The sequence below is a fragment of the Rhinolophus sinicus genome, chromosome 11 (assembly GCF_057876585.1).
Source record: "Rhinolophus sinicus isolate RSI-liver-muscle chromosome 11, RSI-T2T, whole genome shotgun sequence".
Taxonomy (NCBI): domain Eukaryota; kingdom Metazoa; phylum Chordata; class Mammalia; order Chiroptera; family Rhinolophidae; genus Rhinolophus; species Rhinolophus sinicus.
In genome coordinates this window covers 21,276,548-21,291,629 of record NC_142511.1, presented here as the reverse complement: position 1 = coordinate 21,291,629, position 15,082 = coordinate 21,276,548, and the positions used below count along the sequence as shown (strand labels likewise).

General features: G+C 38.4%; 1 protein-coding gene across 3 annotated transcripts in view; it reads left to right on the top strand.

The window, feature by feature from the left end:
* CR1 (complement C3b/C4b receptor 1 (Knops blood group)) overlaps window positions 1-15,082 on the top strand; it is a 101,137-nt gene that overhangs the window by 35,054 nt on the left and 51,001 nt on the right. For all 3 annotated transcript variants that reach the window (XM_088801691.1, XM_088801690.1, XM_088801692.1), the window contains exons 6-12: window positions 2,528-2,707; window positions 2,797-2,899; window positions 6,132-6,217; window positions 8,496-8,714; window positions 10,769-10,948; window positions 11,531-11,630; window positions 13,982-14,067. In XM_088801691.1, coding sequence (XP_088657817.1) covers window positions 2,528-2,707; window positions 2,797-2,899; window positions 6,132-6,217; window positions 8,496-8,714; window positions 10,769-10,948; window positions 11,531-11,630; window positions 13,982-14,067 — 954 coding nt within the window. The remainder of the gene's footprint in view (window positions 1-2,527; window positions 2,708-2,796; window positions 2,900-6,131; window positions 6,218-8,495; window positions 8,715-10,768; window positions 10,949-11,530; window positions 11,631-13,981; window positions 14,068-15,082) is intronic.

Sequence of the window (15,082 nt, the reverse complement as noted above, 5' to 3'; positions counted from 1 at the left end):
TTTTCATTGAGATATGTTTTAGGTCTAAGCAGCTGAGCTCACTGAGGCATTCACATAAGGAATACTACAGGTATTTGGCAGAACTCTACCAGTTGGAAAGAGCACGTGGAAATACTTTTTCAAACAGCTTAGCTAATGTAGGCAGTTCTTGATATGACTTAACAATTAAGGAATTGTAGTCTTCTATAAAATAAACTGAATCCTACTAAATGACAGTAAATATTTATCGACATAAAACACAAAAAATGGTGGCAATCCTATTCCACTTCCTGAAATTCTTTAAAAATTTTTACTATTTTTCCCTAAACACTGGGAGCCAGTGATTCAAAATATTTCATTGCTTTTTTAAGTAGCTCAGAACTGAAACTATGTAGTGGTGTATTTTCTAGCTTTTAGAAGGACCATAGAAATGGCAGTATGGTAGTTTTTATCAATATACATTTATCTTAGCTTTTCCAATTACTCCCAAGGTAAGTTGGTCTAAATTTTCTATTGAGAAAGAATTCATAATACTGTATATACTGAATGGGTCATCGCCAATATAATATATATTACAAAAATTATTATAAAAAATAATGTAGGTTGTCTTCTACTTTTGGAAAGATCAGTTAGATAGACTTTTCTCTGAGTAAAACTAAAAACCCTGGAAAGAAGATATATATATATATATATATATATATATATATATATATATATATATATATATATATATCAATCAATCAAACATAAGGAGATTCTGAAAACTGAAGAGAAAAGGCACACTGGCCAAAGAATGTAAGACCAGAGTGAGTTCCCCAAGTTTTGTTTCTGCGTCATGTCTCCCAGACTTAGAGCTGAAGAAAGTGATAGCCAGGAAATGCCAATAGGTGCAGACACAAAAAGCCCCAACCAAAGCCTGCTCTCCAACCAAAGGACAGAAAAGGGACAATCTAGCAAAACAGAAAAGTTTTAGACAATAACTGCTTTACTTTAGTCAAAACACTGCAGAAAAATATTGTGGTATAGCCTCTACTCACACCAGCAAAGGCTATGTGGGGAGCCCAAAATTTCACCCTTTTTAGGCTGTAATGAGTCTCTTCAAATCCCGATTTGGGGTGGAAGGCTGAGTGGAGAGCTGAAACTTTCATCCCCCACCAAGAAGTAATGAGCCCTGCCACCACCTCCCCACCTGCCCTCTACCTTTGCCCATGATGTCAGCAGAGACCACCTGGAGAGCCTTAACTTAAACCTTACCTAGCTGTCATGAGGTACCAGTCTCCTTCCCAGCTAGGATAGTCTTGTCCCTGCCTTTTAATTTGCTATATATGTCACCAATTGACAGAGCTTCACCAGAATCCAGCTCACAAGGAAGATAAGCAATTGTAGTTTGCAGGCTTTCCAGCCTCAATGGTCAAAGGAGAATGCAGAAGTGTTGGCTGTGAGTCAACAAAAATATAACCAACACAGCACTTAAATATCACATAACTTTGTAGTTCTTAATCAAGGGAGGTAGAGGGTAATGAGCCCTGAAAATGGGTTTCATACCATTAAGGACATTTATGAAGTCCTTAAGTGGGTCATTTATTCTCCTCCAATCCCCCATTTTATACTTGAGAAAGCTGAAGTCCAGAGAGGGGAACTGATCTGTTGTAAGCCAAAATGAAATTATTTTTAATATAACTGCAGTTTTACATAATTTAGTTGAGACTCAAGTGTGTTCTGATTCTAAATGCAAGCCGACAGTTTAAAGAGAGAGTCAGAGACTCAGTTCCAATGTGCTCTGTGCAATGCACACTCTCATGAGGACAGTAGCTTTTTTTTTGTTAGAAGACTTTGTTCAATGGTTGCCCACCTTCTCATTGGAATAAAATAAATGTTTAAGCAGTGCCTGGGTATACAGAGTGTAGAGAGAAAACTCATACTTCTCTTCCAACCCATGTCTGGTGGCCACTGAGAGAGGAGTTGAAAGGGAATGCAAAGAGATCTGAATTCTTCTGGGTGCCTTAGAGTGTGACTGGTGATTGGCAAATCGGTGAGATGAGACTTGGGTAGAAACTTTCCTTGTTGCCTAAAATGTGGACTACACATTGGTGATACCTTTCTAGAAAGGTAGCACGAAGATATAAAAATCCTTCCATCTTAACAATTGTGTACTGGATGACTAGCAATAGGAAACATTCTGAAAAGGAACTGTCTGTTGTGTCATCTTAGGTCAGTTCCTTAAAAGAAAAATTATTGAATCAAGGATATTTCAGTTCTAGTCACAGTTCTGCAGTGAATCAGTTCCATGGCTTTTTGGCAAGTCTCTCTCTCTGTCTCTCTCTCTGTCTCTCTCTGTCTCTCTGTCTCTCTGTCTCTGTCTCTCTCTCTCTCTCTCTCTCTCTGTCTCTATCTCTCTGTCTCTCTCATTTTGTCATTAATAAAACGATGGTGTTCATCTACCAGATTTTTTACAACGTATATACTTATAGTTATGATTTTGTTGGCCATTACTCCTCAGGAAAAGTTATTTTCACACAATTAACAGCACTTGATTCTCTTTCTCCAGTATGTCAGCCACCTCCAGAAATCCTGCATGGCAAGCACACCCTCAGCAACAATAAGGAGAACTTTTCCCCTGGACAGGAAGTGTTCTACAGCTGTGAACCCGGCTATGATCTCAGAGGGGCTGCCTCTCTGAGCTGTACACCCCAAGGAGAATGGAGACCAGCACCCCCCAGATGTGCAGGTGCCTACACTCTCGTCTGGTTTGACATTTTAAACTTGTGTCTTTATTCTCCATGTGCCACTGTTATTTCTTTTTTCTTTTTTTTCCAGTGAAATCATGTGCTGACTTCCTGGACAAACTCCCTAATGGCCGTGTGCTCTTTCCACTTAATCTTGAGCTTGGGGCAAAAGTGTCCTTCATTTGTAATGAAGGGTAAGTGTGAGTTTGCCTGGCCTTCTAGACACTGAAATTGGAGTTAGAAGTTACTTCAAAAAGGGAAGATTTGGCTAAAAAAAATCAAGGAGATTAAATTTTGGCAATATATATGGGAAGGAAGAGTAAAAAAAATAGATGGAACTAATAACATGCAATATAAAGGAAAAACTGGGACATATATTGAATGGGAGATTCAAAGATAAATATAAACACTTGTCAAGAATACATATAAGTGACACATTCAGTGAAAAAAAATCGTATTTTCCAAGCAGAAAAGACTAAGCAATTTGGAGAGTCCCAGGAAAAGTTTGCTATGTAACAATAGCTTATTAAAAATAACTAAGATAATTTCAGAATTATTTGAGGGAATTTTTTAAATGTATTTTTTACTTCTTTCCATTTTTTTTCAGGTACAGTTGACATTCAATATTATTTTATATTAGCTGCAAGTGTACGGCATAGTGATTAGACATTTATATAATTTATGCAGCGATCCCTCAGGAAATTTTTTAACCATCTGTAATGATGAGCAGGGAAAAGAAAAGGGAGCACACACTAGAATGGGACTAATTGATTTATTTAGCAATATCTAATCAATTTATTTAGCAATATGCAACAGCAAAAGACAAAGGCAATTATTGGACTGTGATAACGACAGAAAGTAATGGCGGTTAAGACTAAACTATATGTGTTGATAACAATGTCATGTCAAAGGAGTACACACACATGTAAGTTCAAGAGATCTCAACATATGTTTACTATTGATCAAAAATCACTTGGCTAACTACACAAATAACATCAATAAGGAGTATCCAAAAGCAGCAATAAATTTTATAGGATGGCAACTATTACAGTAGATGCCAAAAGCTGACCAAACTGGGGGGAAACAACAGTGGAAAGGTCAGGAATCAAAACCTTGCCAGGTCCATGGCTAGAAAACTGAGGCATCTCCTGAGGCTGCAACTGCAAACTGCATACAAGTTTCCAAAATGCTAACAAGTTTTTAAGAACGTTGCTGCTGTTTTTGTTGCTGTTGCTGTTGCTGTTTTTATTTCTGGAAGTTAGGGAGTCTCCTGATGTTACAAGCTGCAAGCTGCATACAAGTTTCTAAAATGCTAACAATTTCTCAAGAAGGCTAACAATGGGGAACAACACTGGAGAGGTGGAAACCAGCCAGACCTCACCAGGTCCACGGCTTGAAGTCAGGGCATCTCCTGGTGTTAAAAGCTGCATGTTGCATGCAAGTTTCCAAAATGTTAAAATGATGAAGCATCACCAATGACAAAAGATGAAATTACACTGCCAACTGAGGTCTGTCTTATAAATTTTTTCAGATGTACCTTAGAGCCAAGCTCCTTGTTCTGGCCTCCCCTCAGGGAATGGCCAGTTCCAGGAGGGTTCAGCAGTTATGTGATAAAATATTGCTTATAACATCAATAAGGAGTACCCAAAAGCAGCAATAAATTTTATAGGATAGCGACTATTACATTAGATCCCAAAAGTTCACCAAACTGTGGCAAAACAACAGTGGAAAGGTCAGGAATCAAAACCTTGCCAGGTCTGCAGCTAGAAAACTGAGGTGTCTCCTGAGGCTACAAGCTGCAAGCTTGCAGTCCATCTGAAGGGGCAGTTCATTCAGACAAGCAATACTTACTGTTCTTGCCAGGGACCATCAGCCCAAGGCCTTCCAAAGCCTGGAAACATGGCTGTCATGTCATTCTGATATAACTTACTAGTTACTTCTCCATCTCATCTGCTGAAGAGGGCAAAACAGGCACAGAGCAGCATCATCCCATATCTCTCCTGCTGGGAATGAGACGAGAGAGAAATTCTCTTAACCCTAAACTAACTATCACTCCACATGCAGTCTCTCATGTGGGGGAACCAAGGAACAAACAGGTAATCCAAAACTAACCAGCTCTTCCCATGCAGTCCCTCATGGGAGGGAACCCCTCATACAATCTCTCATGTTGCAGGGGAGAACAAAGGAACAAAAAGCTAATCAGCTGACTAGCACCTCACATGCAGTCTCTCATGTGAGGGAAGAAAAGCCAATCAAGAGTTAAACAGAAATCCAACCTCCAACCTCACACAACGGAACAATCTCACAGGCAGTCTTTCACGTGAAGAAACCAAAAGCCAACCAAGAGTTAAGCAGAAAGCCAACCTCACCAAGGGAACAATCTCATAGGCAGTCTTTCATATGAGGAAACCAAAAGCCAACCTTAATCTGACCAACCACCTCACTTGGGGGAGACTCATATCACCCCAGGTGAGGGAAACAGACAAACAGACAAAAAAGTTATGTAACATCAGCCAATGAAGGCGAATTTTCTTAACATCTTCCCTACACCATCAAAAGTGAAATTTGTAATAAGAGTGAAAGTATACAAATAAACATTATTTTATCCAGTCACATATCTTCTAGTTAGTAATGGGCTAAGGGCTCTGAACTGGGATGATGACAGCTGATGTTAATGTTTTAGATCAGATTATCAACCAGTTTACGTGAACCTAGTGCCCTTGACCATGTGACTGTCTCTACATGGAAAGTGTCAAACATGGGCAACAACACACCTGATCTCAAAATGTTCCAAAGAATTTTGGCAGGCACCCAATACAACTTAGGAGCCATCAGGGTCCCACAGACATTGAGAATTCTGTGTGATTTCATGCAAAAGTCATTTCCAATCTCCTTTCCTTTTCCCTTAGAGTATTCAAACTTACACTTCAATAGCCTAACATGCTCCTGCATGCCCTCTTCAAATCCATCACATCCATCATAACAATCTTTGTTATTTTTCTAGTTATTCTCTGTGTTTCCAATCCAAACTGGGAGCTGCTTTACTTGCTGTTCCAGTGTTACCCTTAGCAGGATGTTGCATTAGAAGACTGGTTTTCCCATAATGACAATGAGTAGATTTATCAGGTTCATCATGGGGTGATCAGCTAGAGAGTCACTTCTCTGAGTCTGAGTCCAGGATCAAGAAGATGGCAGCTACGACTACCTTCTTCAATTCAGGCTGGGACAACATATTATGTGACCAGTTACTGTGCTTTACTGATCTCCCTTAGTGGAGGCTGTGATGTGTCCAGATTCCTCTGAACCTCTGCCACCTGTTTGTTTCCATTCCTCAAAATATTGAGATCTTTGGCAGAGCCTGAGATTGCAAACTAATGGCATTTTTGCTGAAACAGCTCACTTATTCAGTACCATTTTCTGTTTTAGATTCCAACTAAAAGGCAGTTCTGCCAGTCATTGTGTCTTGGTTGGAATGGAAAGCCTTTGGAATAGCAGTGTTCCCACGTGTGAACGTGAGTTGGAGGAATAACAATTTAGACTAATCTCTCCCCTTAATCTGTTGACTATTTTGACCTGTGAGCTCCCTGTTGTGGTTCTTTTATTTATTTTCTAATCTATATTATTGAGAGAGTTGCTATTTTAATAGTATTTATTTGTGATCAATTTATTGTGATGCATTTTGCTGTGCACCATGTGTTGTGGGAACCATTTGCTGAGTCTCTGTCATCTTGAATTCTGTTCCATGTGATAAATCCTGTAGCAGTTTGCCTCTAAGTCAGAAGAGATTCGATAATGTAAAGCTGTCTTTCTTCCTTCTTTCCTTCCTTCCTCCCTCCTTCCTTTTTCTTTGTTTCCTCCTATCAAAGTACAGTCTCTATAATTTTTCTACTTGCTAATGTATAAATGTGAAATGTTCATTCAATCAATTATTTGCTAAATTCATGTGTGCTTGGTGATCTTCTAAGCACTGGTGTTACAGCAGTGAACAAGTAACTTAATTCCCCACCCTCATGTTACTTATACTCAAGTGGGGAGATGGTCAGGAAAAACAATAAACAAATAAATGTTATGGAAGTGATAGATCAGAGCAATGAAGGAATGAGGGGAAAGTGGGGAACAGCATTACACAGGGTAAACAGCTTAAGACTCCTTATCTAAATATGTACCTAAATAAAGGTAAAGATTCAGAAAAAATAAGCTGATTGAAAAATGAATCTCCAATATGCAGCATCACTACTGATTTCTCCTAATCTACCCCTTTATATTTTCCCCAATGGAAGACTGGACTTTTCTTCATCTCTTGATTCTAAAGATTGGAAAAAATGTATTTTTTAAACAATCAAGTTTCACTATTATGTTTATGTTGCTAGAAATCTACTCAGACAGTATAACGTGCTTTTCATAGTAAAGCTTATGAGAACATAACTTACACATAGATGCCTGCTATCCAACATAACCATTGCTCCTTTATGTAACATGACAGTGGCTGTCCTACTGGCATACATTAGAGCTCACTTGTTGGTTGGACTATCTTTCTTATTTTTGTATGACTCTTACTAGTTGATGTACCTGCTTCCTAACCCCACGTCTAGTAAGAAATGCCAACTAGAAGTGAGGAGGAGAGTGTTTTAAACAGACAAGCAGATACTAGAAAGAAGTAACAATTTGAAGCCTGACAGAAAGTAAAGAAGAAAAATAAATCATAAACAGATCCATGCATTTTCAAAGACAAAGCAGCCTGAATCATTAGAGTTTTTACAATGAGCATAGATGTTTCAATTCATTGTGTCAGCACTACTGTTGTGATCGAGACCAATGACCAGTATGAACAAGGTGTCATATCCTTAAGGTCATTTCATATCTTTAAGCTCATTAGTACACATGGAATCCATTGTAGACATATTTCCCAAGAGCCTAAGTTCCTTGGAGGACAGTGACTTTATCAGTGGCCTTCACCATTGTATCCTCAGTCTCTGATGAGTGGGTGACACAGAATAAGTGCTCCCTTAATATTTATGGAATAAATGACTGAGTTACCCTCCAAATGGTTATTTTTCTTCTTTAAAATTTTGGTACTTAATTATAGGTGTTAAGTTTCTATTACGCAGAAAACTTAACTATTTGGAAGATTCAAGATAAGCAAATTTCTTTTCTACAGGTGCCCTGTACAACACGGTTGTCAGGTTCCTAAAAAATGCCGTTATGCGAATCCGTGTTATACGAAACACAGAACTAGTACAAAAAAGGGGGTTCAGTTCCAAAAATTAAAAAAAAAACCACAAACACATACTATTATATTTTTATAATTAGGAGAAATATCTTATTAAAGCAATTTTCACCAGAAGTGTACCATATTAATATGTATTAATGTTTTCTTTGTCATCACTACTAAGCTTTTATTACGTTCCGTGTTGTTCAGGGATTTTCCTAATTTCAAATGAGATATCTTTTGCTCTTAAAACTCTTAAAAGCTCTTATGACATTCCATGTTGTTCGGGGATTTCTCTGTTTCTCAAACCGTGTTAGAGCGAAACCGTGTTCTAGGATGCTGTGTTGTACGAGGGTTTCCCACAACTCTCGAACCATGTTAGAGCAAAACCGTGTTATAGAAGTGCTGTGTTATACGGGTGTTACCTGTACTTTTTCCATAAAACAATGAAATTGAGATCTCCTTTCATGCAGTCCACGTCATCAAAGGCCTCCACAAAAGGTGTACTGTCATAACTGTTTTCAGGTAGCACCAACCATAGCTGTCCTCAATGAAACTTAGAGCTCTTGCTTTCTTTCCAGAAATCTTGTGCCCAAATCCTCCAGATATCCTTAATGGAAGACACACAGGAAACCCTCTGGAAGTCTTTCCTTTTGGAAAAGAAGTAACTTACACATGTGACCCCCACCCAGACGAAGGGATGACCTTCAGCCTTTTTGGGGAGAGCACCATCCGCTGTACAAGTGACAGTCAGGGGAACGGGCTTTGGAGCGGCCCTGCCCCTCGCTGTGAACTTCCAGGTTAGCACATACCACCCCATGTCCCAAATGGTTTCAGAATATCTAAACTAGATCTTCCAAAGTGTTGCAATTAGTTTCATGTTTATTTTTGCACTTGACACAATTAATTGCCAAATCAGTAATAAGATTCTGATGACTTTTGCTGGTAGAGGGCTGGTAAAAGAGGGAGGTGGTGGGTGGTGGTTCTATTTCTCACTAGAATTGGAAGGAAAATGATTTCAAACCATAGGAATTGAAAGCAAATACCTATGAACCTTAAGTTACATAAGTTATACCATCATCACAGGTTTTGGAGGGAAGCACAGGCCAGCAGAGAACAAAGTCAGGCAAAGTCACTTTTAATTACCTATTTGGGCTGAGATCCTGTGCATTCTCTAGGAAAGTTGAACTGCATTGTAGATGAATCACAAAGATTCCTTTGGCTAATTTGGGCGGCTAAGTTCTACATTTAACTAAGGCTTACCTTCTCCTTAGCCCTCACTAATTTTAGCCATTGAAGTCTTCCCACTTTGGTGGGGAAAAAAAGCAAAGGAATATGAACTCAAGGGAAAATGTAAAATAAAGAGAATGTGTCTTTCCAAGGTCTGGAGAAGTTTTGTTAACACCCAATTCCCCTAAGACATCCACCATCAGGAAGTGAGGATGGGAAAGAGAAAGTAAATTGTAGAAGGGACCTTAGTCCTGACATAACATACTGGCCACTGGGAAACTCTGAGAGAAAATAACAATTCTAAAAGGAAAAGGACCAAGTGATAGGCAATCAGAAGTCATTTTTGCTCTCTCTCCTCCTCCAATACCATGGCTTCAACTTGGGGTGCACCTATGAACCTGTTCACCAGTGTAGAGACCTAGTCCAGATTTACCAAATAAATAGCAAGAGGCAATATTCCCTTAAATTCTGATCTTTTTCCCATCAGAACCCTATCTGAGATAGTAACCCTAGTTTTATCAGCTAGATTTTAGAGACTGGAGACTTGCTAGGCCATTCATGAGTTATTTGGCCTTAGATGGTAAATTTTAGTCATAACTAGGGACTCCTTGACCTAGAAACTAGTAGAGCTAATAGTTAAGCTCTAAAATAAAAAGGAGATGGATAAGTTTCCTTTGAAAACAAGCTGAAATCTATGTAATTTTACTAACAATTGTCACCTCAATAAATTTAATAAAAAAAAAAAAAAGAAAACAAGCCACATTTTTATATTGAGAAAAATTATTTAGTTATGTTCAAGAGATAAGAAATTGGTTTGCAAATCTTCATACAGAGAATTCTTTGAGTGCAGGATTGGCTCTAGTGTAACCACTACTATTTGAATAAATAATTGGAAGCTAGGTAGAGGACAGTTGAAAGAGAAGTTAAAAGAGAAGGTATTGTCAAAAACAGGTGGAAATGATTTCTGTTTTTCTAAGCACGTGTACTTTTTAAGTTCATGATATTTGCTTCCAAAGTGAGGTTTCACTCCTAGAGCCTAGAACTAATAGGCCATAGGGGCATGGAGCTACAGCTAAAATTTGATTCAGCATACACTCCAACAATATTTTCTTATAACAGTAACCATAGTTTTGTTTGTTTGTTTTTATTTTAAGGAGATGCATTTGTTTCCTTCTTGTGTAAAAATGGCTGGCTTAGGAATCAGACCTACAACATTGGTGGCTGCTTCCCCATGCCACAAGTTCTCTTGAGTTCTCCTTCATGCTGTGAGCCCTCCATTGGGGTTTTGATGCACTGAAGTACAAAAAGTCAGACAGGAACTGTGACGCTTGGACAGAGGCACTCTTTCTGGCTCCCTAAAAGTGTGAAAAACTGAATGGGAGCTGTCTTTTACTGTAAATTATATGAGAAAAACGACAAGATGGCAGAATACCTTTCCATACAATGTATTTTCTAATGGGCATGTGCTAATGGAGCTTTCCTTCCCCAGGTTGCAAGGAAATTATCTTTCCAGAGCTAAAAATTTATTTTGTTCTGACATTAAATCTAGTAAGAGAGAGAGAAAGAAGAAGGGCGGTGGGTATCTCTTTGTTAAATCTGATGTTCTTGACATCTTGGTTTCAAGGTTACTGTCATGCCCCAGGAAATTTTCAATTCGCTAAGTTGAAAAACCTAACCAGTGAAACTAAGTTTCCCGTTGGGACATCTTTAAAGTATGAATGCCACGCTGAGTACCATGGGAAGCCATTCTCTATCAAGTGCTTAGAAAACCTGACGTGGTCAAGTGTCAAAAATGTCTGTACACGTGAGTAAACCCTGTATTGGAGCTTTCCCATGTCTGTCAAATTATCCTTTGGATATTGTTTAATTTTTTCAAGTTTTAGAGACAAGAAAATTTTGCTTACCAAGTGTTCATATAGGCAGATACAAAAGTTGTTTTTGTAGGTCATCCCTAATTATTGGTTGAAATATTTATTTCATGAGAATGTTTCAAGAAATATTTGCAGGAAAAACCGATTCCCTATGGGAAATAAATAATGAATGACTCCAGACCAGGAAAAAAAATTATGAGGAGACAAACTGTTTGAATAGCCAGGTGGGAAGAAGAATTTTATACTGGTAGGATACAAGGCCATATGTTACCTTTATATTTTGATGAGAGATATGAGGTGGAGATAAGACAGATGTAGATGGGAGGTCTTTTTGAAAGTGGCGCTTAGTAGGTAGCTGACGTGGGGCAATTGGGTGAGGTTACTCAGGTGGCGCAAATCTGTGGAACCACCTGAATTGCATATACACCAGTAAGCTACAGTCAGGTTGGGACCTTGTGTACTAACAACAGTCCGAATACTCCTCTTGGCTTCAAAACTCTGTTTCTTTCCCACAGGTAAAGTATGTAGAACTCCTCCAGATCCTGTGAATGGCATAGTGCACATAGACACAGACTCCCAGCTTGGATCCAGGATTAATTATTCTTGTAATATAGGGTGAGTTGGCGGCAACATCTCTGGGTTCAAGATTTACACGGTAGCAATACTACCTTCTAGTCACATCTCAGAAAGGAGAACTAGGATATTACCATCTGCTCTTTAAAAGCCTGCATGTAGGACTTCAACTCTTGATTGAAATGAACAAAGGTGTGATAAGATTCAGGGGGAAATCTGTAATCTTGCTGGAAATCAGGGCAGTGCATACAGGAAAAGTAGGTAGGAAGGAAGAAAATGAGGGGAAGGCATAGTCAAACCCTAACTCAGAGCAGACATTGTTGGAAGACAGGTAAGGCCATGGAGCAACTATGTGAGAAAACACATCTTAAAGGTAATCGCACTATTAGTTTGCTAGGGCTGCCATAACAAAGTGCAACAAATGGGGTGGCTTAGAACAACGACAGAAATTTGTTGTCTTACAGTTCTAAATGCCGGAAGTCCAAAATTAAGGTGTTGGTAGCACATGCTCCCTCCAAAGCCTCTGAGGGAGGATCCCTCCTTGCCTCTTCTAGCCTCTGGTAGCCTCAGGCCTTCCATGGCGTGTGGCAACATCACTGTCATTTCAGCCTCTGTCTTCTGTGTCTATGTCTTCACATGGCATTTCTCCTGTCTGTGTGTATCTATGTCCAAAGTTCTCTCTTTTTATAAGGATGCTGATCATATTGAATTAGAACCCACCCAAATGACCTCACTTGACTTGATTACATCTGTAAAAACCCTATTTCCAAATAAGGTCACACTCATAGGGCTTGGGGATCAGGACTTCAACATATCTTTTTGAGGAACCCTATTCAACCCTTATCAGAGCCCACTGTGAAAATGTCAGGCATAACGTGTTTACTGGGCAGTAGTCCTGCCCTTGGTCCTTACGCTGGCTCAGCACACGGTGGAGTCTTGCCCACATCTCAGTATGAGCAGCTGAGGCGGTTAGAGAATCTGGGCTAAACTCGTGCTGCCATGATAAGCACTGAAAAGCCATTGTCATCTCCAGTATATTTGCTGCACTTGGCCTAACAGACCAGAGTACCTATAACCTGACAAAGTAAAATTAGAGTGAATCTAAATACTTCTCTTTCCCGAGCATTTTTTAACACAGACTATAACTTCTCTGACTATATTCTCTTCCTTTTACATTATTCAGTAAGGGTGAAACTGTCTATGGTCTAAAACAGAAAATCATTCAGCTTATGATAAGTTGCAGGACATAATGCAAAAGAGACCAATCACCCCAAAATTACACCAATTAAATACACATTCTGGGAAGAGAAAAGTAATTAATCCAGGCAATCCATAAATAATTTCTTTGAAAATGAAAATGATAAAGTAGAAAAAAATTCAGTGATGTAATAAGTAGTAAAAACAAAACAAAAAACAATTTTTAAAGGAAAGCATGGTCGAATATTTTCAACAAAGTTGTGAAACTAAATACAAGAACTAATTGTTCAAAAGTGAAATCAGCAATGTAATCATCATTTAATAACAACCTTTAAAGTCATAAAATATATCCATAAAACTAGAAAATGGGAAAAAGCAAGAAAACATAAGCTCTACTTACATAACATAGGGTAGACTATGCTACATGTTTTGATACTAAAATGGAGAAAACAGGTTTAGATGTTCGTGTTGTGTATATGCACAATATACACACATGAAATGAAATCTGTAATGGGAAAGAAATTGGATATTTAACTTTCAAATTATTAGAACACCTAAGAGAGCTTCACCTATCTGGTTCGTATAACAAATGAGAAGGAGGAAAAAGGAATAGGAAGGCATGTATCTGTCTCTTCTGCCAGAAATAAGCCCCTCATTTTGGGGGCAGATCTCTTATTCATTACTACATCCTCATCATTGGACATTATGAAAGAGGTCATCGAAAATAGGATCAAAAGCATCAAATTTTGTGGTACAAGAAACATGCCTAAACACGAGTACATAGCAGTGTTAATCATATATATATATATATATATATATATATATATATATATATATATATCAGGAAAATGCAAATTTTTCAAAATGGCAATGATAATCTGAGGAAAAAAGTAACAGAATTCAAGAAGGAAATCATCAAACAGGTTTTCAAAAGGATTGTTTTATGTTGGGACACAGTACAGTCCACAGTGAAGCCAAAAATTAAGAAGCAGAGTGCCGTGAGGAATTACTGAGGGAGTAGCCCTTTTAAATGAGAGAATAGGAAAAGAGAAATTTTAAAAAACCTGGATAAAGTAGGTGGAGTTTAGGCTAGTCCTTAGCCGTCTCCCAGATTTTGTACTCTGTCTTGCCATGTACGTATGCTCTGGGGAAGTCGATGGGAAATAGAATAATTAATTTTCACTTTTTGCCTTTAGGTATCAACTCGTTGGTCATTCATCTGCTAAATGTATCATCTCTGGCACTATTGCCGTTTGGGAGACGGAGCCACCACTTTGTGAACGTGGGTTGAAATTTCTTTCCCCATTTATTCCACCAGTGAATCCTAGCATTGCGCCCCCCCTCCCCGAATTACAAAGAATCAATCTCATCCCTCTTGGCAATGATATCCCTCCAATATTTGAAGAAAACAATCATATCCTGAAAATTGCTCACAATGTTCCAAGCTTCTAGTTCCTCCTGGCTTTTCCTTATTTTGGGGTATAATTTACTTTAAACGATAGTCTTGAACTTGTTTGAAACAGCCCCCAACTTCCTCTTTTGTTGGTTGAACACTTTTCAGTTTGAAGATCATTCTCTTCAGTGAAGTAAAGAAATGCAAAGTTAGTGAGAGTAGCCCTGCTTCCCCTCTACCAGCTCTTCACATCAGGGGGTATATTGAAAAGGTGTTGCTCTCCTTTCCTTTTTATTCTCTGTCAGAACAGTGACATGTCATCTTCCAATGATTTGTTGGAATATGAGCTTCCTACACTTTAGGTCACATAGAGGAATGAGCAGTTGCAAATCAACAACGAATATAAAGAGGACATAGCCCTGGTTTGGTGATAATGTGAAGAAATCAATACTCTCAAACCCAACTGCTGGTAGGATAAGTGGGAACAAACGTTCTAAAAGGCCCGTATACAATAGGTATCAAAACCTTAACTGTATACATGCCTTTAATTCAGGAATTAAACATTTTATGATTTATTTTTTTAATCACCATGTTTTTTGCAAGAATGTTGCTATATTTATCCACATTACTATTTGTGATAGTGGAAAAGTCAGAATAAGCTCAATGTTGAGCATATTCCAATGTTTCAGAAATAGTTCAGAACTGAATTAACAGTAGTGAAATAACATATAAGATCTCGCTTAAAATGGGAAGCATATGGACTGGAAGGAAGAAGGTGTGTGTTCTGCAAGAAAAAGGAAAAAAAATTAAATATGCCAGAATACGTTAGCGAAAAGAGACAGCTCTTTCAGATGGAATCAGATAGTACATTCCTATACTGAGTATTATTAAGCCAATGAACATA